Raw genomic sequence first — 26,664 nt, forward strand, 5'->3', positions numbered from 1 at the left:
ACTCCTGTAAACTCCCGAATCATAATCTCTTCCAGAGCTCATCAGCAGCGAAGACTAATCAGAATTGTAATGATACATCTTAGCCATCTCAAATACTCCACACCATTTGTCACAACCAATTCAATGCCTTTTATCTTCACATAACTAATGGTAAAAAAAAATCAGAGAATGAGTTTTATTTATTTTTTTAATGATAAACACAGAAAATAAAACATATATAACAGACAGAACAGCCTCCACCCCACCCTCCCTCGCTGCCATCAGAAGTTGAAGGATAACTTGGTTAATGAGAGATGAAACTAATTGTGATGTTTACTGAAGTATATATGTATAATTAAAGGATTTCTCTTTGTGAAGTTTTATGGACTAATTGCTGCGAAAGTATCTGAAACTAAATACTAAAATATAAAGTGTAGAAGTTAATTGGAGATGAAGATGATGATGATGCTATTGCTGATGGTGGTGGTGGTGGTGGTGGTGGTAGTGGTGGTAGTGACAGTGGATATCGTTTTATTTCATTGTGGCTTTTCTTTCTCTCTCTGGTTTTTTCAGATGTTTTTGCACTAAATCATAATTTATTAATTAATAAAACTGGTCTGATGTATTTAGTGAGAAGGCAAAATAAACATCAAAATGCTGGTTGTTGCTGTTATTATTATTATTATTGTTATTATTATTATTATCATTATCATTATTATTATTATTATTATTATTATCATTATTATTATTATTATTATCATCATTATTATTACTTATTTATTTATCTATATATTTTATTTATTTTTCTCACTATGAAATAATAATAATGGATACAAAGATAAATATTTCTATAATTTCTTTAATGCTGATTTTTTTTGTATTTAAACAAAAATAAAAATAATAATAATCATTATTATTATCATTATTATTATTATTATTGTTAGATTTACTGTCAAGTACTGAATATACATTAACAGTTTTCTGTTTGTATTTATTTATATGTTAAAAAACATCAACGAAATGAAATATATTGATAAATAACAATTAAAACTATTGTTGTTGTTGTTACTATTAAGGCAGGGTGCTGGCAGAATCATTGGAGCACCAGGCACAATGCTTTGTGGTATTTCCTGTGGAATTTTTACATTCTGAGTTCAAATGCCATCAAGATCAATTTAGTGTTTCATCCTTTCGAGGTTGATGGAATGAAGTTTCAGCTAAGTACTGAGGTCGATGTAACTGACTTTCCCCCTCCCCTCAAAACTTTAACCATAAAATAATAATTATGGTTTCATATTTTGGGGGAGGGATTATTGACTCCAGTGCATGACTAGTATTTATTTTATTGACCCCCCAAAAGGTAAAAGGCAAAGTTGACCTCAGTGGAATTTGAACTCACAACATGAAAATGGACAAAAGTGCTGCTAGGCATTTTGCCCAGCATGCAAACGATTCTGCCAGCTCACCACCTTAAATAATAATAATAATAATATAATAATAATAATAATAGTAATAATAATAAAAAAAAAATAATAATAATAATAAAAATAATAATAATAATAATAATAATAATAATAATAAAAATAATATAATAATAATAAAAATAACAATAATAATAATAATAATAATAAAAATAATAATAATAAAAATAATAATAATAATAATAATAAAAATAATAATAATAATAATAATAAATAATAATAATAATAAAAAAAAAATAATAATAATATAATATAATAATAAAAATAATAATAATAATAATAAAAATAACAATAATAATATAATAATAATAATAATAATAATAAAAATAATAATAATAAAAATAACAATAATAATAATAATAATAATAATAATAATAACAATAATAATAATAATAATAATAATAATAATAATGTTTGCAAATGTCATAGAGTTGGAATTAAAGCCTCTATGGAGTGAGACTTTGTGATGTTTTGGTTCTTGTCCGGAACCATTTCCATTCCATTCTGTCTTTAATGCTCTGAGGAAAACCAACAACTACAAATATGGAAAAAATGTAACTCATTGATATTTGTATAAAAAGCCTGCTTCTCTTAACACACATTACATTACTAGCACAGGTTTGATGGGTGCATAACACTTAGATAGATTAAGGGCGGGTGGGGGGCAGTTTCTGCAGCTATGTTTCTTGTGTATAATTGTGAATCTATTTGAGCTGTAGTGGAGCAGATCTCTTGCCCTGGCGACAGATCTGTTCTGCTGGAACCAGACCTGCTCTTGCCGTTAATCAAGCGGTTACAAACTGTAAGAAAAGTCCCTGCATTAAACAACATTATACGTTACCAGAGTGTGGGTGTGACCAGTCAGCAATTGGATTCCTTCATCATCATCTTCATCATCTTCGTCATCATTATTTAATATCCATTTTCCATGCTGGCATGGGTTGGATGGTTTGACCAGAACTGGCAAAAGACCGTGCCAAACTCTGCTGTCTGTTTCAGCATGGTTTCTATGGCTGGATGCTCTTCCTGACACCAACATTGAGTAAAGATTTCTATCCAAGAAACCGTTCCCAGTCTTAATGTAAAGAAATTTGGTGTTTAATCTTCTATCTTTTCAACTAATTGTGAATTTAAGATACAACTATTTATTGACCACTTTGTCTACGCCTTTCATCAGTTGCTTCAAGTAATTACAAAAATATCTTTAAATGTGGGAAATCCAAAGAAAATATCAAAAATAACTTTCAGAGTTACAGAGGAAATGTTTATTCTGAAATGCAGAGATTTTTTGAATATTTTATTCTTTACTTCTGACGACTGTGGCCATGCTGGGGCACTGCCTTAGAATTTCTTTGTCCAATGAATTGACCCAATACTTAATCTTTCTTAAGCTTAGTACTTATTCTATTGGTCTCTTTTGCTGAACTGCTAAGTGACAAGGATGTAAACACACCAACACAGGTTGTCAAATGATGGTGGGGGAACAAACAGAGTCACACACACACATATACATATACGACAGGCTTCTTTCAGTTTCTGTCTTTACAAAGTGTGTCAAGTTGTTTTGTTAGTTGTTTTTTTTTTCGTCCATGGCACCAGCACTGGAGGGGTAGCCATATTCTTGACATGACTTCACTCTTCAACGTTTAAACTAGCCAGTTCAGGCCATAAGATTCTACTTGTTTCTCATTCGAACTGGCCAGATCCAGCCTCTCTCACCTACCTTGCAGTGTCATTCTAAATACAAACAATCCTGTAATCAAATATCTCAAAACTATGAGATAAGGATTAAATTAAAAGTAATGGGAATAAAGGAGCCTACCATTTGACAGAATAATCTGAAAGGTGAAAGGGTTCCAAGACTTCCCAACCCCAAGTGTCTCTTCACTCAGCAACCGCTCTGCAGTGATGGCAGCATAAATGCTAGGGATGCGTGATAAGGGGGGGATATTGCGTCTGTTGTTGCGTTCTGAGTTCAAATTCTGCCTAGGTCGACTTTGCCTTTCATCCTTTCGGGGTCGATAAATTAAGTACCAGTTACGCACTGGGGTTGATGTAATCGACTTAATCCATTTGTCTGTCCATGTTTGTCCCATCTGTGTTTAGCCCCTTGTGGGCAATAAAGAAACAGATAAGGAGGGGATGTGTAATAGGAGTACCCAGTCTTTGGAGGTATGTGTATAGAGTGAAGAAGCTAAGACAATGATAAAAAGCAACATGGCCATCCACATAGAAATTGATTTTAATTCCTAATTGGAGGTCGCATGTATTGCGTATGAATGACTTATTAATAGAGCAGCTCAATGTAAGACGGTGAAAATGGAGTTGGATACCCTACACCATATTGTGGATGATGTGCAGACTTAATCAGTTGAATCAGACGAGTTCGATTATAACGAACAACTAAACCAAACTTCTTTTTGGCTTCTTTGATGTGGAAAGTAACATTGCTGTGGACGTTGTAACGAGGGTGGGGGGAACTGTATTTTTGTCTGTCTAATTGTCAAAATAATCATTCGGTTTATCAAAGTCACATTGATCTGAGGTGGATGATATGTTTCCAGACTCAACAGTCGAGAAACGGTTTATTGGTTTTTGTTTTACTGATGGAGAAAATTGAAAGAAAATAGAAAAAAAAAAAGAAGGGGGGAGGCTTAATTTGATGGTTCTTAACAGAAACTCTAATTCTGCTTTGATTAAATACTTTCATTATCATCTACCAAACTCTTTTGGTATGGCTTATTATGTACAAGCTACTCTTTTGGTACCTACTATCTAGTATAAACTGAAACCTGTCTATATATACTCTCTATATAGACAGTGTATATATATATATATATATATATATATACACACACATACATATATATACACATATATATATACATACACTCATCACTTAATGAAATTCTATTGAACAAGCTTTTATTACATAGTGTTTTTTTTTTTATTGCAACTAATTTTTGGTTATCAACTTCAAAAAAATCTCCCAGTAATTATTTATTTGGTTTATCATTAAAAGTTCTGTAAAGATTATGGTCTTCTTCTCAAGTGGTCTGACCTTGAGCAAGTCCTTCACACATGAAACCTCTCCACCACTCTTTAGTCTGTGCTCTTCTCTTCATTGAGTGCTACAACTTCCTCTGCCTACCGTCATCCATCACCATTACTCTCTTTCTTCTCCCTCTTGGTCTTCTTGCCTCTATCACTATGCACAGAAGATCAGGGTAAAGTATGAGATTATGGTAAGGTATTATATTTCCCTAATGTCCCCTAAGAAATTTAAAAAACCTCTCTGGTAATTGTGCCATAAATGGCTTCTTAAGGCCATTGCTGCCAAACACCAGAAATCATTTAGGGTGATAAGAATCAGTTGATTTTCGTGGTTGATTTGGAACCGTGTTGGCAGGCTCTGAAGCATGAAAAAAGCCTCCTGCTAAGGGACCGATACTTTCTGGAGCATGTAAACAAGGAAGAAATTAGTTAGGAGTATTTAACTCTTTTTCTAACAAAGACTGGCTTTAGCTATATTTCTGTATTGAACAGTATTGTGTGTGCCATGATTGAGTAACTAAGATGAAAGAGTGTATCCTGGTTACGAAACGTTCCATGATATTTCTGCAGAAATTCTTGCTAATAACCATTTTGGTTTATGCCACATGGAAAGAAAAAACAAAAATCAATGTAATCAGGTTTGAATGGAAAAATAAAAATGAAAAGTAAATTTATCATAAATTGAATTTATTTTTTGCGATTGTGAACGTTGTAACATTGTAAATTTTGTTTATGTTCTAAATATAATTTCCCTCTTGTATGATAATCCAAAATATAATTTCCCTCTTGTACAATAAATCCAAAAGTAATTTCCTCCCCATTCGCTAAAGCTAACCACCCCACCCCCGTCCCTGTCCCCCCCCGATTGTATTCAGCCATTTAATCAATCAATTAACACTTTATCCTTGAAATGAGAGTTTAGTGGATTCCATAGAATAGAGAAGATTCAAGGCTGAAATCACTTTTCCAGTGGAGATATCATATTACCTACTATTTTTACTGGGACATTCTATATGTTTATTAACCGATTCCTTTCATGTGGGAGTCTTGTCTATAGAAACATTGCAGAGCAGTTCTTCTCATGCTTCCACCTTTTACAAACACATTTCTTTTCTCAGTGCACCCCCCCTTCCTTTCCCCCATTTTTAATATTTGTACATGTAATGTTAGACCACAGTAATTTGGATCCTGGTACTAGTTTGATATGGGTGGGGACCTACTACAGCACCACCCCAAAACAAGTAAATATTATAAACTATAGATTTATATATATTTCGTTTTGTTTTTATTTTACCTATTCACATTTCAAATTGTATTATTCTTACTATTATTATCATTATTATTATATTATTATTATTATTATTATTATTATTATTATTAAGGTGGTGAGCCGGCAGAATTGTTAGCATACTGGGTGTACTGCCTAGCAGTACTTCGCCCGTTGCTAGATTCTGAGTTTGCCTTTCATCCTTTCGGGGTCAATAAATTAAGTACTAGTGAAACACTGGGGTCGATGTAATTGACGAGACCCCGTCCCAAAAATTGCTGGCCTTGTGGCAAAATTAGAAACTAATATTGTTTAAGCATATGAAATTAATTTTGTAAAATAAGATACTTGTCTCTATGTTTTGTTTTGGTACCCACTATATATATATATTATAAATAAATGAGTGTATTTTTACCTTGTTAACAATTAACACGAAAAAAATAAATAAATAGTTACCAGGGCAACAAAATCTCACAAGTAAAGGTGTTGTATCAGTGGAATTTTCGAAACACGTGTCGAAAGTAAAAATATTTGATTACACCTGCGTTAACTCCATTTTTTTATTTATATATATATATATATAGATATATATATATATATACTGTTGATATCTCAGAAGCTGCACAATTTATAAACAATCTCTAAACAACATTTTGATTGACCTTCTCTCCAGTTGCCTTTAGGGAACATTTCTGAACTAGTAATGAATTGAACCTTCAACCATTACCTGCCAAGGTCACTAATCACTGACCTGCAGAGAAACAACTGCTTTAAAAACAACACACTCAGTTGGTGATTTAATGCTCCCAGGTTCAATTCCTGTTTATGTGAATATCAAATGGTGAGTGGAAAGAATATTGATTGAAAGATTGTGTCAACCAATTCCGAGAGAAGCAAGATTCTTGGAATGACAGACCCCAGCATGAACTCAGCACCTGAAAAACACATACGAGATGATGTTCTTCATCCACTGAATATTACTGGTATCATTGGTATAATGTAACGAAAACACGTATGATAACTAAACCCTTGGGTATACCCGACTACTTGTCCATATTAAATGGAAGCTATCGGTTGTTTATTAGATATTCTTTTACATCCCAAAAGTTTAATGTAATACATCCTGGAAGTAAAATCTTACACCACCCGGCTGACACAGTTAAACTTTGGAATTCAACTTTAAAAAAATCAATATTTTAATCATAAGCTTCAAGCACTTGGCATTCCAATGAATGAAATTCTATGTTTCATAATGTTTGAGATTCTGATGAATATAGTGGAACAAAAATATCACTTTGTTGGAGCATTTAAAATTTTTGTTTCTCTTTCTCCCTTGCGTAGAATATTCCTGTAAAATAAAGGAAATGGAAGCATCAAAGACAAACTCCTTTTGTGTAGTTCCTTGCTACTTTGGTTTGGCTGAATTCTATATATTTCATTCTGAAAAACTGTTCACACTCAAACAGAATCATTGAGTTGAGCACATCAAAGGTTTGCTTGCTTTCTTATCATAATACAGCATAGATGTCAAATATCTTCAATAGGGTGTCATTGATAACAGTAAAAATGCAAGAGAAAAATAGATCATAGAAGATCAATGGTTAAATAGGGGGGAAAAAAATAGAACTTTCAATCAGGTGAAGAAAAGAAAGAAACACACCATTTGATTAACATAATCTGCGAGTCTATAGAATCAATAGTTATTAATACTGTTATATTTCAGACTGTGTAATTAATAAGTCCATATACCTTATTTTTGTGTTTGGTAAAAGAAAAAAAAAAGAAAGAAAGACCAAATCACAGAGAATATGAGATAAAGAGGTGTTGTTAAGGTGTTTGAGGATTTTCAGCTGTGTCAGTGGCTTTCAAACAATTTTCTAAGGAGTCTTTTAATTTTCTCTCCAGTAAAACATTGTACTTATTAATTTCTTAGATATGTGCAATGTTTTTGATTGCCAAAGAATAAGATAAATGGTCGTTCAGATTAGTCATGCCTTTCTCTGAATCATTGGCAACATTAATAACAACAAACAGGAATACAATTTCATCATTGTTGGGAGCAGAGCAGTGGACTGTTAGATGCAATTGTGTGTGCTATTTACCTTTGTTCCTTTATGTTTTGGGTTCAAATCCTGCTGAGGTCAACTATGTGTTTCATCATTCCAGGGTGTGATGAATAAGAGAGCCTGCAGAGAACTGGGGCCTGTTTGCTCAGCTGTGTCCCTTTACTGAAATTTGTAGCCTTGTGTTGTTGATGGAAATAATTATTAAGGTTTATGAACAGATAATTAATCTTCTTTATCCAGGAATATTTAATATTAATGTGTGGATGTGGGTGTGTACAGTGTGTAATGTATAGTGTGTGTATGTATGCCATGTACTGTGTATCCAATGTGTGGAATGTGAATGTGTGTTAGAAAGGATAAAAGGAATTTTTGTTTAATTATTTTTCAAGAAATTATTTTTTTGTTATTTCTATATTTTCCCCCCTTTATCTTTCTAAATCCATTAATTTTGTGTAATCACCAATAACTGCTACCAATGTTTATGACGATGTGAACGTTAATGAACAGTATAGAATAATAGCCAGACCAACAGAATGTTTGTATAAACTAAATCTTGTGCAGGTCTCATTATTCAGAATTAATTATATTTAAATCATTTCAGTTTATTGATTGATTTCTTTATTCAGTTTTCATCAGCACAAAGGCACACACTCATACACACACGCACACACACACACACGCACACTCACACACGCACACACACACACACACGCGTGCACACACACACACGCACACACACACACACACACACACACGCGCGTGCACACGCACACACACACACACACACACACACACACACACACACACACACACACACGCACACATATGCTCAAAACAAAAGGAAAAAAAAAATTAATCGTGTTTTTAGCCATTTTCAAAAACTGGTTGTGAATAAATGATAAAATTGGACGGACCTTGATGTTGATGATAGAAAATTTGAAGAGAATTGTTTGTTAAATGTCAATTAGGTTCCCATAAGATTTCGAGGGATTTTGTCACAGAATGTAATATAAATACTAAAACTGTTTTGTGTCTTTAGTCATTGTTCAGGAATTTCTGTTATTTGGAAGTGTCAGACACCAATTTTGTGGTTAAGAAGTTTGTTTCCTGACTACATGGTTCCGTGTTCAGGCCCACTGCATGGCACCTCGGTCAGGTGTCTTCTACTGTAGCCCTGGGGCAATCAAAGCCTTGTGAGTGGATTTGGTTGATGGAAATGAGAGAAGCCTGTCAAATATGTATGTATATATGTACATAGGCATGTGTGTGTGTGTGTCCTTTTCTAGACACCAGATGATGGTTGTAAATGAGCATCACCATCATACAAGCAGGGTTGTTCATTTCCAGTTTTTTGTTTAAAAAAAAGCATGTCTGGGCATGATAAAATATTACCTGGCTTGGAAATGGGGTTGGCAACAGCAAGGACATCTGGTTGTTGAAAATCTGCCTCAATAAACGCCATCTAACTCATGCAATCATAGAAAAGTGGACTTTAAATGATGGTGATAATAATGTATGTAAGTAATATATATATATATATATATATATATAATATATATATATATATATATATATTATATTAAATTAGAGACAAAACCACTATTATGCAAATCAAACAATGAAAGACTTAAGCCAATACATAAATTAATTTATATTATTTAGATATGTAACAATTATTAAAAAATATAATTAATATCCACTACGATCGTTTCCTGTCTTCTGTCATCAAATTTTTGAGTAGCAGACATTCATCATATATCTAAATAATTATTAAAATAATTACTGTGAAGCATTGTGTAGAATGTATTGTAGAAAAGATTGTGGGTAAGGCCAAAACAATGCAAAGTAAATGCAAGGTAAATCACAAGAAAACAAATGTGTGAATAAATGTAGACTTACCTTGTATTCGATATTTTGGGGTTATGACCCCATCCTCAAGAAATTGACAAATGTTGCCAATGTGCACATCAGCAACATTCGTCAATTTCTTGAAAATGGGGTCATAGCCCTGAAATATTGAACACAAGGTAAGTCTACATTTTGCCTTTCATCCTTTTGGGGTCATTAAAGTAAGTACTAGTTGAACACTGGGGTCAATGTAATCGACTTTACCCCTTTCCCTCGAAATTGCTGGCCTTGTGCCAAAATTTGAAACCATTTTTAGATAAAAGAAAAACCATAGTCAACCCTTGTGGAGTTTTGAATTTGTGACATTAAGTTCATTAGATTTAAGCTTCTAATTTGAAACAGGTGTCATTTATATAAACTGCAATTCCTTTAATTGTATTTTAATTACACATGATGAAGATATCGGGTTCGTGGAGGGATGGAGTATTGCATAAAGGGAGGCAACGCACAGAGCCATCTGGTGTGAAATTAAGTGCAAACATTGATTAATTTCTCCTCATAGACTTCTGAGATGTTGAAGCATTTCTGAGATGATCTTTATGATTCTTCTCGTCACAGACAATTCTTCTTTCTCTCCCCAGAGATAGGGTGGTGGGGGGCGGGGTGGGGGTGGAAGAACAGCAAATATTCATCTTGGCAATTTCAAAATCTAATTGAGATCAGTGAATGTTTTAAAGGTGAAGCAGAAATACACAAACTGATGATTAAGAGGTAATTTAGTAAATAACTGAAGGCTTAATTAGGAAACTAGGTGACGAGTGTTTTGCTTATGGTCCTTGAATGTATGCTACTTGACTTCTGTTGGAGTGTGTGATGTGGGCAGATATTGAATACAAGAGATAGAGGAGGAGGAGGAGGAAGGGGCAAAGAAGAGGAGTGGTTGTTGAGAAGAATGGTTAATGTCAGTCATGCCTTCCTTTCCTTATTTCAACAATTTTTATACTGATGTTCAATACTAATTTTGAAAATTGACTGACATAGAAAAGAGGCCCCTGTTCTGGATTTAGCGCTCCCCTCCCTAACAAATGATTAATAAACAAAGAAATAAATAAAACTAAAGGAGCCCCCCCCCTCCTCTAAAATATTGATACAAGCATGTGTATAATTCGTCTGCTTCATTACCTAAGCCTGTTTTATGGTTGATTGACTATTTTTTTTTTCATCCTTCCTACTTCAACGAACTGATAGAAAATATCAAAGAAAGACACAGAAAAAAACGAGAGAATAGTGGTGGGGAAATACGTTAATATATTGTAATAATAAAGGGGAAAAAAAAGACTATATTGTACAATGGTTGGTTATGTGTTGATAAGAAGAGCATTAACAGAGCTTGATAAGGAATTTGATTGGTTTTGAGCTTCTACTATTTTTAATAGGAAGTTATTGCAGAACTAATAACAATTTGCTAATCTTGATTGCATTTCAGACAAACAAATGCATGTTCAACATAGCGATAAGAAATAATTCAATTTCTTGAATCTTCTGGAGCTTTCCAAATGGATTGCCAATGAAAAATCGTGAAGCTAGGCATAGCTAAATACTTTATATTAAAATAGTATCGTAATTCTGGCTTGTTTTGTGCAGGAGGCGAGTGGTGATGTGTCGGAAGAAAAGAATACAGAACTGTTTTGAAAAACACTGCTTTTCATGCGGGATATCAAAGGAATTGTTGTTTTAGCTTTTGTAGGAGTTTTTATTGTAGTTTTAACATTTATTTTATTCCATTCCATTTAATTTCCCTTTATTCTAATCTCTTCATCCTTGTTTGGGCAATGGCAGAATTAAGCAAGGAAAATTTATGTTTACAGTATTGTTTCAGCCCTTTTTTTTCTTTGTTCCCCCCACCCCGCCCATCCTCTTGTTGCTTTTTTTAAAATTTTTTTTAAAGTATCTGCTATTACAACACTGATTTTACATCACTGCTGGGAATTGAAAACGTTCTGGTTTATGCAGTGTGTGATGATGTAAGGTTGGTATTCAGGTGTTTCCACTTATGAAATCATTTGTGGGAGTCAAAGGCACAGCTTGGGAATACCTCTTGCCATTAAACTGCCTTGTGTTCCAGTTTCCTCATGGATGGTTATATGTGTGCCTGTTTATATGTATGCGTGTATGTATTTATATGAGTGTGTGTGGTGTGCATATGTATATGTGTGTGTTTATATATATATATGTATGTATGTCTATATACGTATGCTTATATATATATGTATGTGTATACTTACAAAATTTTTGTATTTATATATGTATATATATATATGTATATATATGTATATATATATATATATATATGTATATATGTATATATATATGTATATGTATATATATATATGTATATATATGTATATATATATATATATGTATATATGTATATATATATATATGTATATGTAATATATATATATGTATATGTATATATATATATATGTATATATATATATGTATATATGTGTATATGTGTGTGTGTATATATATATGTGTGTATGTATGTATGCTTATATATGTGTGGTGTGTGTGTATATGTGTGTGTGTATATATATGAATACATACTCGAAGTTTATAAGTTCAAAATCTATCTTTGATCTTGTGTAAACATATTTATTTCCTTGCCCTAGTGAAAAAGAAACTCTCTCTCCTTCTCTCCTTTCTCTCCCTCCTTCTCTCCTTTCTCTCCCTCCTTCTCTCCTTCCTTTTTCTCTCTCTCCTTCTCCCATTTCCTCTCTCTCTCTCTCTCTCTCTCTCTCTCTCCACAAGTCTCAATGAATGGCTAATATATTGGTTTCTTCCTGATTTGGCACAAGATAAATATTCTTTGTTGGTGGGAGTCAAATCTCTAGATTGAATTAACCCAAGTAAATTCCTGATATTATTTTATTGACTGACACAGAACAAAGTTCAGACTAAGTGCTATTTGAACTGCAAACATTGAGGAGGGACAAAATTAAATAGCATCAGACCTTTAGCTTCTCACTCTGCTATTCCAAGTTCCAATCGGATTCAGAAATTGTTACTATTAGCAAGAAATATGTCTAGCAATAGTAATTAATATAGTTAATTACTTATTAGTTAATGAATCATATAAGCAGGTATACATTCATGTATTTAGTTTATTTTAAAATTAATTAGTTATCTTTTATCGTTAATCTTTTACTGGTTTAGAGTTATTAGACTGCGGCCATGTTGGAGCACCATCTTGGAGAATTTTTAGTCGAATGAATTGGTCCCAGGACTTGTTTTTTTTTTTAAGCCTGATACTTATTCCATCAGTCTCTTATGCCAAACTGCTAAGTTATGGGGATGTAAACACACCAATACCAGTTGTCAAGCAATGGTGAGGAACAAACGCCACACACACACACACACACGTATATATATATATATATATATATATATACCGGAGTAAACACAAAAACTGTCTGATGAACGGCAACGCGAAACTCAGAGTAACAGGTTTTGTTGAATTTTCTGCTGCTTTAAATAAAGTATATATATATATATATATATATATTGATAAAACGGTAAGATAACAAAAGAAAGAAAGAGACCTCAAATTATGTAAATAGAGGAAATTTATCTATACAATATGTTACATTACTCGGTAGTCAAGATAAAACTCTGAGTTTCAGATGCCGAAGTGGAAATCCACAACACCATCTCTTCGGTTATCTGGCTATTTGAAAACGTTATGAAAAAATACCGTTAAAAATGAAGGGAAATTACTCTGTTATAACTCTGCTTTGCCTGCGTACTTATACATCGCTCGCATTTTTCGTCATAAAAATTATATAAAAATACATAAAAATATATAAAATCTTCTTGGGACATAACACAGAAAGCATGTTCTATCCGTTTTCTTTAGGGGACCAAAAACGTAACAGAATTTAGTCACATGTGGGCATGATCCGAAAAGCTCTGTCCTTGTATTTAGACATGTGGTAGGGTCTAAGCTGCTTTTCCAGATAAGCCATCTCTCCATGTCGCATAAACCGCACCTTCCGCTGCCGTTAGTATAGGGCTTACATCTGGCCAAAATCTTCCATTGTATGTTATAATCGACACCTTTATCTCTTAAAGACCAATATGATTGGATAATTGTGTCGCTTTTCTTTTGTTCCAGTGCCTAAAGCTCAAAGTGTGGTTATTGAACCTGGCCTTGAAATTACCCTCTGTCAGGCCCACGTATTTCTTCGTCGAAACGGTGTCTTTAGTGGTTATAGAGTTTACGGTAGCTTCATATATGATGGTCTTGGACATGCAAGCTCCATTTAGCGGGCACAATTCTTTATTCCTGCATGAACAGCTGTTTTCTTCTTGTGTTTTTGTATGTTATGATTGATTAGTTTCTAAAATTGGTAGTTGAACTAAAACTAATTTTTAAATTGTGTCTATTAAAGAGTTTCCTATAAGCATGGTTAACTGGAAAATGTCTATCTATCAGTGCTAGGAAATATTTACCTATATTGAAGGCCACCTCGGGTGAGTAAGGGGGCGTAAACCAGATGACCTTCCTATTTCTATTATTCCTTTCCTTATTGTTGGGCTGGTGATAGGTGTATATTTTATTTTTTCGCTAAAACCACTATCTTTTAAAGCTTTATTATAAACTGGGGCAACGCTATTGAAGATGTCCTCATTAGATGAGAGGCTAGAAATCCTCTTACTAATATTTTTAACTAAATTTTTGAATACTATAGGGGGATGGCATGAACCTACATTAATATAACTTAGTCTATCATTGGGCTTCCTATAAGGCTTATAAATATTATTATTAAGATCTAAGGAAACGTCTAAGAAATTGACAACCGTCAGGTTAGTGTCTATAGTTATACTAAGTCCGAAGTGTTTCATTAACTGGATAATATCCTTCCTAAAACGATCTTGTGCTGGTCCATTTGTATTAGCTGTTAAGGCGAGGGCATCATCTTTGTAGATGGCGAAATGTACGTTAGGGAATGTCTTACCGAAGGTATCTAGGAGAAAGAGTCCAATTAGATCACAGATGCCTGCCCCATCATATGAACCCATGCTCACATCGAAAGCGCCCTCCGTGTCGGTGTTTTTTACCCACTTTGCATTCTCACTGAAAAGTAATGTCTTTCTAGCATGGAAGATTATATCCTTATCATTGGTACTAATTTCTATGAAGTCACTAGCGAAGATTAGGGCTTTATCTAGCAGTTCTTTAGAGATAGAGGCATAAAAATCAACAATATCGAATTGTGTAAACCTCGCTTTTTTCTTATTTCAAGGGTAATTTCAAGGCCAGGTTCAATAACCACACTTTGAGCTTTAGGCACTGGAACAAAAGAAAAGCGACACAATTATCCAATCATATTTGGTCTTTAAGAGATAAAGGTGTCGATTATAACATACAATGGAAGATTTTGGCCAGATGTAAGCCCTATACTAACGGCAGCGGAAGGTGCGGTTTATGCGACATGGAGAGATGGCTTATCTGGAAAAGCAGCTTAGACCCTACCACATGTCTAAATACAAGGACAGAGCTTTTCGGATCATGCCCACATGTGACTAAATTTCTGTTACGTTTTTGGTCCCCTAAAGAAAACGGATAGAACATGCTTTCTGTGTTATGTCCCAAGAAGATTTTATATATTTTTATATATTTTTTTATATATTTTTATGTATTTTTTATATAATTTTTATGACGAAAAATGCGAGCGATGTATAAAAACGCAGGCAAAGCAGAGTTATAACAGAGTAATTTCCCTTCATTTTTAACGGTATTTTTTCATAACGTTTTCAAATAGCCAGATAACCGAAGAGATGGTGTTGTGGATTTCCACTTCGGCATCTGAAACTCAGAGTTTTATCTTGACTACCGAGTAATGTAACATATTGTATAGATATATATATATATATAATATATATACATATACACACAACAGGCTTGTTTCAGTTTCTGTCTACCAAATCCACTGACAAGGCTTTGGTCAGCCTGAGGCTATAGTAGAAGACACCTACCCAAGGTGCCACACAGTGGGACTGAACCTGGAACTGTGTTGTTGGGAAGCAAACTTCTTACCACAACTAATTAAGATGAATGGTTACTGGGATTATTCAGGAACTTTCACAGACTCATAAGACTGATGCAGTTGATGTTCAGTCAGAACTTGTGCCGGGAGTTGAGATCTGCTGAGGAGAAACGAATGTGGATGAATTGATGAGACTGTGTGGACAAAATGTCATTGAGTGCAAAGGATGTTGATGAGGGTTTCTTTGCCCATCGGTTGGCATTTTTCTGAATGTTGTCCGAAATCTTAGCAGTACTCAGGGGTGGGGTTTTGTTGAGTTTTAAAGAGGATAAAACTCTGAGTAAGAACCGAAGTATTTCCTGACACCAAACAGCTTTCCCAATGTTATGCATCAGGCATGTCAAAGTTGTTCCCATTTGCAGCCAGGCATACTGAGGCAAGGAGGCTTGCTCTTTTGGCTCTGTTTGAACCTAGGCCCCACTTCTTTGATATAAAGTTGTCCTTAATATATAATAGAAACAGTTTTTATAAATATCATTGCAGAGATGAATATCAGATGAGAGTAGAGTTATGTTTTAATAATTACAAACACAAAAAAAAGGAGAAAAAAGTTGCTTTTATTTCATCAGAAACCATTTTTTTTAACTTTAATTTATTTATGATTTTTTTTTTTTTGTAAAATGAAAACAAACAAAAACATTTTTTTTGATGGATGCAAATTAATTAGAATTTATTTACACAAATGTGAAACATTGACAGAAATCTAGTGTTTCTTTACTTTTTTCCTTTTCTTTTTTTTTTTTGTGTCTTCTTAATGTTATTTCAACAAATGGAAGGAAATAAGCAAGTATTACAAGACTATCAGTTCCTGCCAGTGTCTCTGACGATTCTGTAGAAATCAGACTGCCAAGAACCTGTAGCTTTCTATTGATTACATTTACAGATTCTAAGAAATGTTCACTGAAGCTTGCACACTATCTCCTTCTCTCTCTCTCTCTCTCTCTTTCCTTCTCTCTATCTATCTCTCTCCTTTTCTTTCTCTAACTCACCTTAATTCTTTCTCTCTCATTTTCCATCTCTCCCCCCACCTCTTTTGTTTTATTACTTCTTAATACCACCCGCCCACCCATTCCTCACCTGCCACTCCACACACACTTTTGTTTTTGTTTTGTCTTGTTTCCACCCATTAAACTTGGAAACTAGTTATGGCATTATTTAATTGATTCAGCAATGCAAGGTGGCTGGTAGGGTTTTTTTCCTTTTTTTTTTTTTTTGTGTCTTCTTAATGTTATTTCAACAAATGGAAGGAAATAAGCAAGTATTACAAGACTATCAGTTCCTGCCAGTGTCTCTGACGATTCTGTAGAAATCAGACTGCCAAGAACCTGTAGCTTTCTATTGATTACATTTACAGATTCTAAGAAATGTTCACTGAAGCTTGCACACTATCTCCTTCTCTCTCTCTCTCTCTCTCTTTCCTTCTCTCTATCTATCTCTCTCCTTTTCTTTCTCTAACTCACCTTAATTCTTTCTCTCTCATTTTCCATCTCTCCCCCCACCTCTTTTGTTTTATTACTTCTTAATACCACCCGCCCACCCATTCCTCACCTGCCACTCCACACACACTTTTGTTTTTGTTTTGTCTTGTTTCCACCCATTAAACTTGGAAACTAGTTATGGCATTATTTAATTGATTCAGCAATGCAAGGTGGCTGGTAGGGTTTTTTTCCTTTTTTTTTTTTTTTGTGTCTTCTTAATGTTATTTCAACAAATGGAAGGAAATAAGCAAGTATTACAAGACTATCAGTTCCTGCCAGTGTCTCTGACGATTCTGTAGAAATCAGACTGCCAAGAACCTGTAGCTTTCTATTGATTACATTTACAGATTCTAAGAAATGTTCACTGAAGCTTGCACACTATCTCCTTCTCTCTCTCTCTCTCTCTTTCCTTCTCTCTATCTATCTCTCTCCTTTTCTTTCTCTAACTCACCTTAATTCTTTCTCTCTCATTTTCCATCTCTCCCCCCACCTCTTTTGTTTTATTACTTCTTAATACCACCCGCCCACCCATTCCTCACCTGCCACTCCACACACACTTTTGTTTTTGTTTTGTCTGTTTCCACCCATTAAACTTGGAAACTAGTTATGGCATTATTTAATTGATTCAGCAATGCAAGGTGGCTGGTAGGGTTTTTTTCCTTTTTTTTAATATTTTATTCATTTCATTTTTAAAAATATACATTTATTTGTTTGCTTATTTATTTATTTATTAATTCGTTCGTTCCTTTGTTGGTTCGGTGCTGAATCTTCAGGAAATGAGCAAAAAGTTTTCATGAAAGGTTTAAGGTTTGCTAAACAAATTGATTCAATTTATGAAAGACAAAAGTAATTTGCTGAGCAAAGTTGTGACATGTTCAGCTCGAATTAAATCAAAGTCTGTGACTAAAACCAAGAATTAAAATTTTGTGGGAGAAAAAAAAACAAAAAAACAAACTGGAACCAAAATAGGTTTGAAGGTTTCTTGTGTTCTGTTGAACCTTTTCAAACTATTGTTTCTATGTTCGTCTCACCAAGTAGTCAAAAAAGGAACAAAATCTGTTTTCTTAACTCAGTAACATCCAGAATATATTCTACACAAAATGAAACATTGATAATAATAATAATAATTAATGCCCTGATGCAGTACCAGGCAGTGGCTCTCGTGGCTTCTGATCTTAACTGATTGGAAGTGTTATCATGTACATTGTTTTGTCTTGGTATAAAAGATGGGCTACAGCAAATATTCTGCTCAATACCACAGATTTGCTTGTCAGTTGTTTGACCATAACCAGTTGACCATGTCCCTTAGTGGCTGACAATACGTGCATCTCTGATCACGAGCAGAAGTAGTGGGGGAGCATCATAGCTTTATGTTGGGAGGAATTCTTTGGGATTTGGATAAGTCACCTCTGGAAACATGAGTGCTTCATTCAACAACCTTAAATAACCCTTATTCAGGGACCTTTTGAGTGGGATGGGTTACTTGACCAGAAGAAAATTCTAACTGGACCCCACCTGCAAGGTCATGCGCTGTTTATCTGGATATGAGATCACCATGTCGCGCACATGTATGTTACTAGAAAGGATCATTACATACCTCACAAAATACCAGTAATATCTTTTATATTTTACTGGTTTCAGCCATTAGACTGTGGCTGTGCTGGGGCACTGCCTTGAAGAATTTTAGTCAAATGAATCGACCCCAGGACTTTAGACTTTTTTTTCTTCTTTAAAGCCTGGTACTTATTCTATTGGTTTCTTTTGCTGAACTGCTAAGTTATGGGACATAAACACATCAACACCATTTGTCAGGCAGTGGTGCGAGACAGACAGACAGACACACACACACACACACACACACACACTCACACACATACACACACGCACTCACATGCATATACAACAGGCTTCTTACAGTTTCCATCAACTAAATCCACCCATAAGGCTTTGATTGACCCAAAGTTATAATAGTAGACACTTGCCAAAAGTACCACACAGTGGGACTGAACCTAGAACCATGTTGTTGGGCAGTAAACTTCTTACCACACAGCCACACCTTCATCTATTGTGGAGGTTTCAATCCTACTTCATACAGTTTACAAAATCAAGTTTTATATTTGTAAATTGGGAAAAATAAAAAAAATAAAAGTAAGGGAAACTGTGAATCACACAACATCAACTGAATAATTGATATTTGCCATGTCCACCTGCCATGAATAATGGTTATGGAGTTATGTAACGATAAGGATGGGTGGAGGGGGGAGGGTCAGATGCTGGGGAGGGGGAGAGAGACAGAGAGAGAGAGAGAGAGAGAGAGAGCCATGGTGGTTGCAAACAAAGAGCTAGTTCGTTAATAATGCTGATATGATTGGTTTACACACAAATATATTTAAGCTCACACACACACACACACACACACATATAAACATATAAAGATATGCAAGCATGTCTACAAACACCACAGACACATGAGGACACTCACACATGCTTATATACAGACGCATGAATATATGCAAATACATACACATGCCTACATCTATGAATCACACACACACACACACATATATATATATACATACACACACATACACACACACACATGTGTGAACACTTGTACACACATGTACACACTTATATATGTACAAACACACACACCGATATATGTACAAACAAACAGGCATACATACATACATACATACACACACATGTCTACAAACATACTCTCACATACATATACACATGCACACATGCATGTGTACTAACACATGTACACATACAAACACATCTACGTGCACACATCTAAAGCACACATATTTACAAACACATCCACAAATACAGACACTCCCTCCTACACAAACACACATCTACGGACACACTGACATGGACGCACGGCAATCAATGCTAGAACATGCCAAAACCAATTCCAAGAGCAACATCCCAATCACATTGCCACAGAAGAGTAAATGAAACTGACCGCCACTAAGTATCCCACGTTAAATATAGTCCAGATCAAAGTAACAATTGATAATGACCACCACCACCGCCGCCGCCATCCACCCCGTCCTCTCCCCACCCACCTGATCGGACAAATTGAGCTGACATAGCAGTGAAGTTATTCAGACCGAAAGCCAGACAGGGATTAAATGTTGATACAATATCTCTTACTGGCTCAGTCAAGTGTTATGATTCGAGGGTGGGAGTTTTGGAGATGTGGAGAGCTAATGACCAAACTAATATTGGGAATAAAATAACATCATTAGGAGTTTTAGCAAACTCTTCATTTGAAAAAAAAAAAAAAGGAAAAAAAAAGAAAAGGAAGAGACTGAGATTTGGACAGGCTCTGAATGAGTGAAGGAGAGAAACTTGTTTAAGATTAATTTGCTAATAGCGTATAATAGCATTATCTGTTTTGTCATCGGAAATTCTGTGTTTGATGCGGGGTTTAAGTATCCTTCGTCTGATGAGCCGTGCAATACTGACGGATGGAATATCAGCATCCTCTGTGCCCCCACCCCCACCTCCACAGCGACCGATGCCATCAGAGACTACAAGTACTTAGGTCCATTTAATAATCATCATTATCATCGTTATAATAAATGTTGTGGTCATCAGTGTACTCATCACCATGTGCGATCACACTAAGCAGATGTTCTAGGAATGGGTCTTTTATAATTTACTTGTTTCAGTCATTTGACTGTGGCCATGCTGGGGCACTACCTTGAAGGATTCTAATCAAACAAATTAATTCCAGTAGTTATTTTTTTTAAAAACTGGTACTTATTCTATTAATCTCGTTTGCTGATCCACTAAGTTACATGGACAGAAACACACAAACACCAGTTGTCAAGCAGTGGTGGGAGACAACATACACTAACACACACACACACACACACACATACACACACACACACAAACATAACAGGTTTCTTTCAGTTTCCTTCTGCCAAATCAACTCAAGACTTTGGTTGGCCCAGAGTTATACCAGAAGACACCTGCCCAAGGTGCCACACAGTGGGACTGAACCCAGAACCATGTGGTTGGGAAGCCAACCTCTTACCACACTGCCACACCTAAAAACAAAAAGATATTGGGATAATATCCTTAATTCTTGAATTAATTACTGATGGAAATATTGAAATCAAACTTAACAAAATTCAGAATTTCTGATTGTTATGGAGAATGTTTAAAGTGTTTGGAATTAGAAGTAGTTGATGTTTCAGTGATTAAATGTCTTCATTAAAAACAAGCACCTGCACCATTATGAACGAATCTATAAAGAACATAAACCTAAACAAACCAGCAGAAAGCAGAACCGTGTGTCCACTTCAATGTAAACGGTGGATTCTCCATCTTTGCTTATGTGATTTCTAACGATGGCATATTTGACATCTTTGCATATTGAATTTGAATGATGGCCACCACAAAGACAACAGTGTTCCAGCGTTTGGTAATTCACATTGTTTTCCTAAGACCATCTGCCATTCCGAAAATCACCCCCCTCCCACCAGATTACATTATGATGGATCAGCAAGGAATTTGCATTACTATCGCTATGACAACCATTCTAGTACTTTGGTTGAAGTCAACAACTTTTGGCTGTAATCTTGCATACTTTATCCTGGCTTTTTAAATGTTTTATTCAAATCAAATTCTTTGTTTAGTCTAGCATATCAAAATACATAGAGGTACCTTTTACTGTGTGCTCCGCAATGTATGTGTGGAAGGTGAGTTGCTATCAGCACCTTGAGTCAAATGAAAATGCGTAAGTCAGATGCTATGAGAAATATTTTAATATTTCATTATTTCTAACAATACACTCGGTAAAGGCAGAATAAATATGATATTAATATAATTACAATTTAAGCTTTGAATCAACATTCTCAAATCTCACTGTTGTCTTGAAATAACTTTTTGGGAAAACATCAAAGCTTAAAAAAGAAAAAGGCAAAAAACCATGATATATAAGAAAAAAGATAACAAGAAGATATTTATTTTTGAAGGAAATAAGCTGTCATCTCTGTGTTTGATGAAGAAAGAATAATTTCTTATTACTACGTCTCTCAATATCTGCTGCCAAATTTGGTGAGGGGCAAGGAGGGGGCGGGTAAGGTTGGTGGAATTATTCTAAGATATTAATCATGGGTTTTGTTCTTGCAAGTCCTTTTTACTATCCTTTATGGCTTTGCAAAGTCTTTGCTACAATTTCTTTCTTTGAACAGTGTAGAAGTTAATTTTTTCTCCACTAGTAATCTATAATCGGTTGTGATATGAAATGTGACTAAGCTGACTAATGCTCGGGCTTTTTATTGATCCATCAAAAAACATCAATCATTGGTTCTCTCTCTCTCTCAAGCCATTCTACCCAGGTTGGCAACAGATAACCATCTCGGAAGATTATTCCAGTGTTTTACATGCGGTCAAACACTGCTCATTATCCCCAGCCATCTGGCACATACCAAACTAGAAATAGAATTTAATAGTGCTACTATAGATATTATTATCGTTATTATTATTATTATTATTATTATTATTATTATTATTATTATAATAGTAATAACTGCTATTTTCTCACAAATCATTTTCAGTACTTTACAGTATTCCAACCTTATCCTTCCACGAGAATGTCCAGCAAATTTACATCTGAAGTGAAGGCATTGATGCTGATTCGTTTTTATTATACGAAGATATAATTATTGCAAGACTGCAAATGAAACACTTCTAATGCTTTTTCATGTCAAAGACTAACGTGAACAATTGAATTACCTGCAAGAGAGAAGCTTTAAAAAAATCATTTACTTAAAAACGTTACCTATTTATTACATTGAGAATACAGAAGATATATTTCCAACATGTATTAATCCTCCATGTTCTCTAAAACATGTGTGGCTGGTGTTTTTGCATGTGATAGCCATAAACGACAATAGGGAAAAGTTAATGAAGTTGTTGTATCAGTTATTGGCAACGTTGATAGTCTCGTATTACATTAGCGATAATCTATATCAGGGATCAAACAGGCCGCACTTCTTTCCCTTCTTCAAAAGTTCCTCTTTTATCCACTCTGGGCAGCAATGAAAGTGTTTGAAATGAGATTAGACACAATTTTGAGAATGCAATTAGCCCAACATCATTATTTTTGCAAAAACTTGCAATGATTATAGAGTTTTGAAGTAAGTCGTCGCTTATTTCAGGGTAATAATATCTGAGCAGGAGTCTCTCTTCAGTCTTTTCAAAGCTAAATTTCTGGACTTAACCTTTATATACTTAGTAAATGTAGAGATACATGTGTGTATATATGTCTATATACATATGTATGTATGTATGTAATGTATGTGCAAGTAAAATTATAAAAAAGGAGAGCTTCTAACAGTGTGTAAAGGAAAGTTAAGTAGCCTATAATATATCAAAGTATCTGATATTATAGATCCATTTCAGCCGATGTGAAACTGATTGCTCAAATCAGCTGAAATGAATCTATAATACTGTATACTTTGATTTATATACCCACTGTTTTAACGAATATACAAGGGCATATTTTTTTCTGGCATGAATTTTTGGACAACTATATATATATATATATATAAAATTATATATAAAAAAATACAAAATGGGACAAGAACGCAAAAAACACAAAGAGATGACACAAAGAATGGACGGTTCATTCAAAGCCTCTAATCTTCAGTCAGGAACCGGATCATCCTAGCAAATTCCGGCTGATTAATCCTATCTTAATATATATATATATATATATATATATATATATATATATATATATACACACACACATACACAGGGTTAGCCAGAAGTCACCCGACAGTAAATCAAAATACCATAAATACTCTCTGCTGTAATTCTGTATTGACTCGAATGGGAAAAATGTGTCACTCAAGAAGGACTTCAGTTTGAACTATTTTCATGATGTTTCATATTTCGATGCTTTTATTAAATTCATTCAGTTGTTAGACATAAATAAATCTTGGAATTAAAGGGTTTTGATTTACGGTCAGGCAATGTTTGGCCAATCCTGTATGTATGTATGTATGTATGTATGGATGGATGGATGGATGGATGGATGGATGGATGAATGGAAGCATGCATGCACTATGTAGATGTGTGGGTATGAGAAATGGTGAGATATTTAGTTTCATGTTTTTATATTCCGTTAGACTTCTGCTGTTTGTTAGGTTGACAGAATTGGGAGGGTGTGGTTGTTGAACAAATGCCTTGTTGTACTTAGGGATGTGGCTCAACTTTCAGGGCTTAAATATCACTTTGGTTGACTTTGCTTTCCATCTTTTCAAGTTACCAGTCAAAAAGTTGGTCGATTAATTGACTCTGTGTCCCCCCCCCACCTAGTTATGGCCTTGTACCAATGCTACAAGTTATCATTATCTGCAAACTGGCAGAACTGTTAGCACACTGGACAAAATGCTTAGCGGCATTTCGTCCATTTTTATGTTCTGAGTTCAAATTCCGCTGGGTTCAACTTTGCCTTTCATCCTTTCGGGGTTGAATAAATAAGTACCAGCTACGCACTGGAGTCAATGTAATCGACTCAATCCCCTCCCCCAAGTTACCCTTGTGGCAAAAATTTTAAATCATAATTATTATTGTTGTTGTTGTTGTTGTTGATTACATTTGGTCACACACATGAGTATAACGAGCAATTTTTGTTTTTTTTTTTCTCTCAGAAAACCGTATGATTATTCTGCCCAAGCAGTTGGAGGATATACCAATTGCATCAGAATTTCCATCAGTGAGGCATCGGTGGAACACCAATGAGGTTTGTTGCTCCTTTTCAATTTTTTCTCTTTAATCTTCAAAACCCAAAGACTTTTAGTTCAATAATTTACTCATTTTCGTCTCAGGTGATTGATACATGCAACCGGCTCAGACTGTTGAAACAAACTAAAATTATTTGGTGATAAACCAGTGGTGGTGGTGGTGGTGGTGGTGGTGGTGGGTGTGCAGGTGGTGGTGTTGATGATGATGATGATGATATTTTTAGACAGTGAAGACAAGGGGTTGGGGAAATAGTAATTAACACTTGGGGTTATGAAAATTTTTTTGTTTTAATGCAAAGTCAGATTTACGGATCTAATTAAAAACAGCTAATTAGCAGCTGTTGGATGGAATGCCACACAGCATTTATTGCAAGTCACAGCACTCTCCATACACTCTCTGCAACTTAGTGTGGGTCTCTGTGCAAGTAACACCAAGCGTTTGGCAAAATTTCATGCACATTCTCTGCTCGATTCTCTTGGTGAGATGAGCACACCCTCCACACTTTACTTCCGAGCATTGCTATAGACCACAGGAGTGAAGCAAGAACAGTATAGCTTACCGTATATGTGGGACAGAGTTGAAGGTCAATCTGTGCCAAGTGGCTTCACTCTGCGTATTTTAGCTCCATTACCATAGCAAGTTCTGATCAGATCTCATACATGGAGGCCTAGGCACACAAGGGCAAATGTATCATTCACTCTGACCAATCGAGGTTTCAGTTCTCTGGGGGTCTTTTAAAATTTAGATCATACACACACACACACACACTTGTGTGTGTGTGTTTATTCTCTACTAGTTGGTCATCTGCAAGGCCAGCAGTTGTAGAGGAAACCTAGAGACTTCTTTTAGAAATATGGCGAAAAGTGTTAAAGTTTGGTTATTTAGAAAAGCTGGTGCTAGTTTAAGAAGAGGAACAAGGAAACTGAGATATTCAGAGAAAGAAAACAGGGAAGTGGTGGCTGTTATGCCTTTCCAACAGATATAAGGAGTGTAAGTGGAGTCAATTACCTTTAAGATCAGTGAAAGAAAAAAAACAATGATTTTTTTCATTAAGGCAACAAAGGAATTACATATTCCCCGGGGGTAGGCGATGGAGATGTTGGCCACTTCACAGTAGTAAGACCCCCTTCAGTCATGAACGACCATGGGTTTGCACCTAGAAAGTTCCCCTCTGAGGCACAAGTCTGGGCAAGATTGTTTATGGAAGACCAGAAGTTGCCCCTGAATACCAGCCTCCTATCTTTGTGCCACTGATCTTATCCAAGGGAAAGGCGAAGGGGCCGATACAGCTTGGCACCTGTGATGTCACAACTCATTTCTGCAGCTGAGTGAACTGGAGGAACTTGAGATAAAATGTCTTGTTCAAGATCACAACACAGAAGGCCAGCATTTTGTGGGGCGAAAGTAAGTCAGTTCCATTGATCTCAATGCTCAACGGGAGGGATAAAAAACAAATTCTACTTTGGTGGGATTTGAACTCACAACACAAAGACAGACAAAACACCACTAAGCATTTTGCCCAGCATATTAACACTTCTACCAGCTCACTGCCCCGCCCCCACCTAATATAGTCCTTTCTACTGGAGGCACAAGGCC

General features: G+C 35.0%; 1 protein-coding gene across 8 annotated transcripts in view; it reads left to right on the forward strand.

Moving 5' to 3' along the window:
- The window catches only part of LOC115224688 (calmodulin-binding transcription activator 2-like), a 761,011-nt gene that overhangs the window by 547,296 nt on the left and 187,051 nt on the right, over positions 1-26,664 (forward strand). For all 8 annotated transcript variants that reach the window (XM_036513528.1, XM_036513532.1, XM_036513529.1 and 5 more), the window contains one exon: positions 24,975-25,066. In XM_036513528.1, coding sequence (XP_036369421.1) covers positions 24,975-25,066 — 92 coding nt within the window. The remainder of the gene's footprint in view (positions 1-24,974; positions 25,067-26,664) is intronic.

Source organism: Octopus sinensis, linkage group LG26, assembly GCF_006345805.1.
Source record: "Octopus sinensis linkage group LG26, ASM634580v1, whole genome shotgun sequence".
Classification (NCBI taxonomy): domain Eukaryota; kingdom Metazoa; phylum Mollusca; class Cephalopoda; order Octopoda; family Octopodidae; genus Octopus; species Octopus sinensis.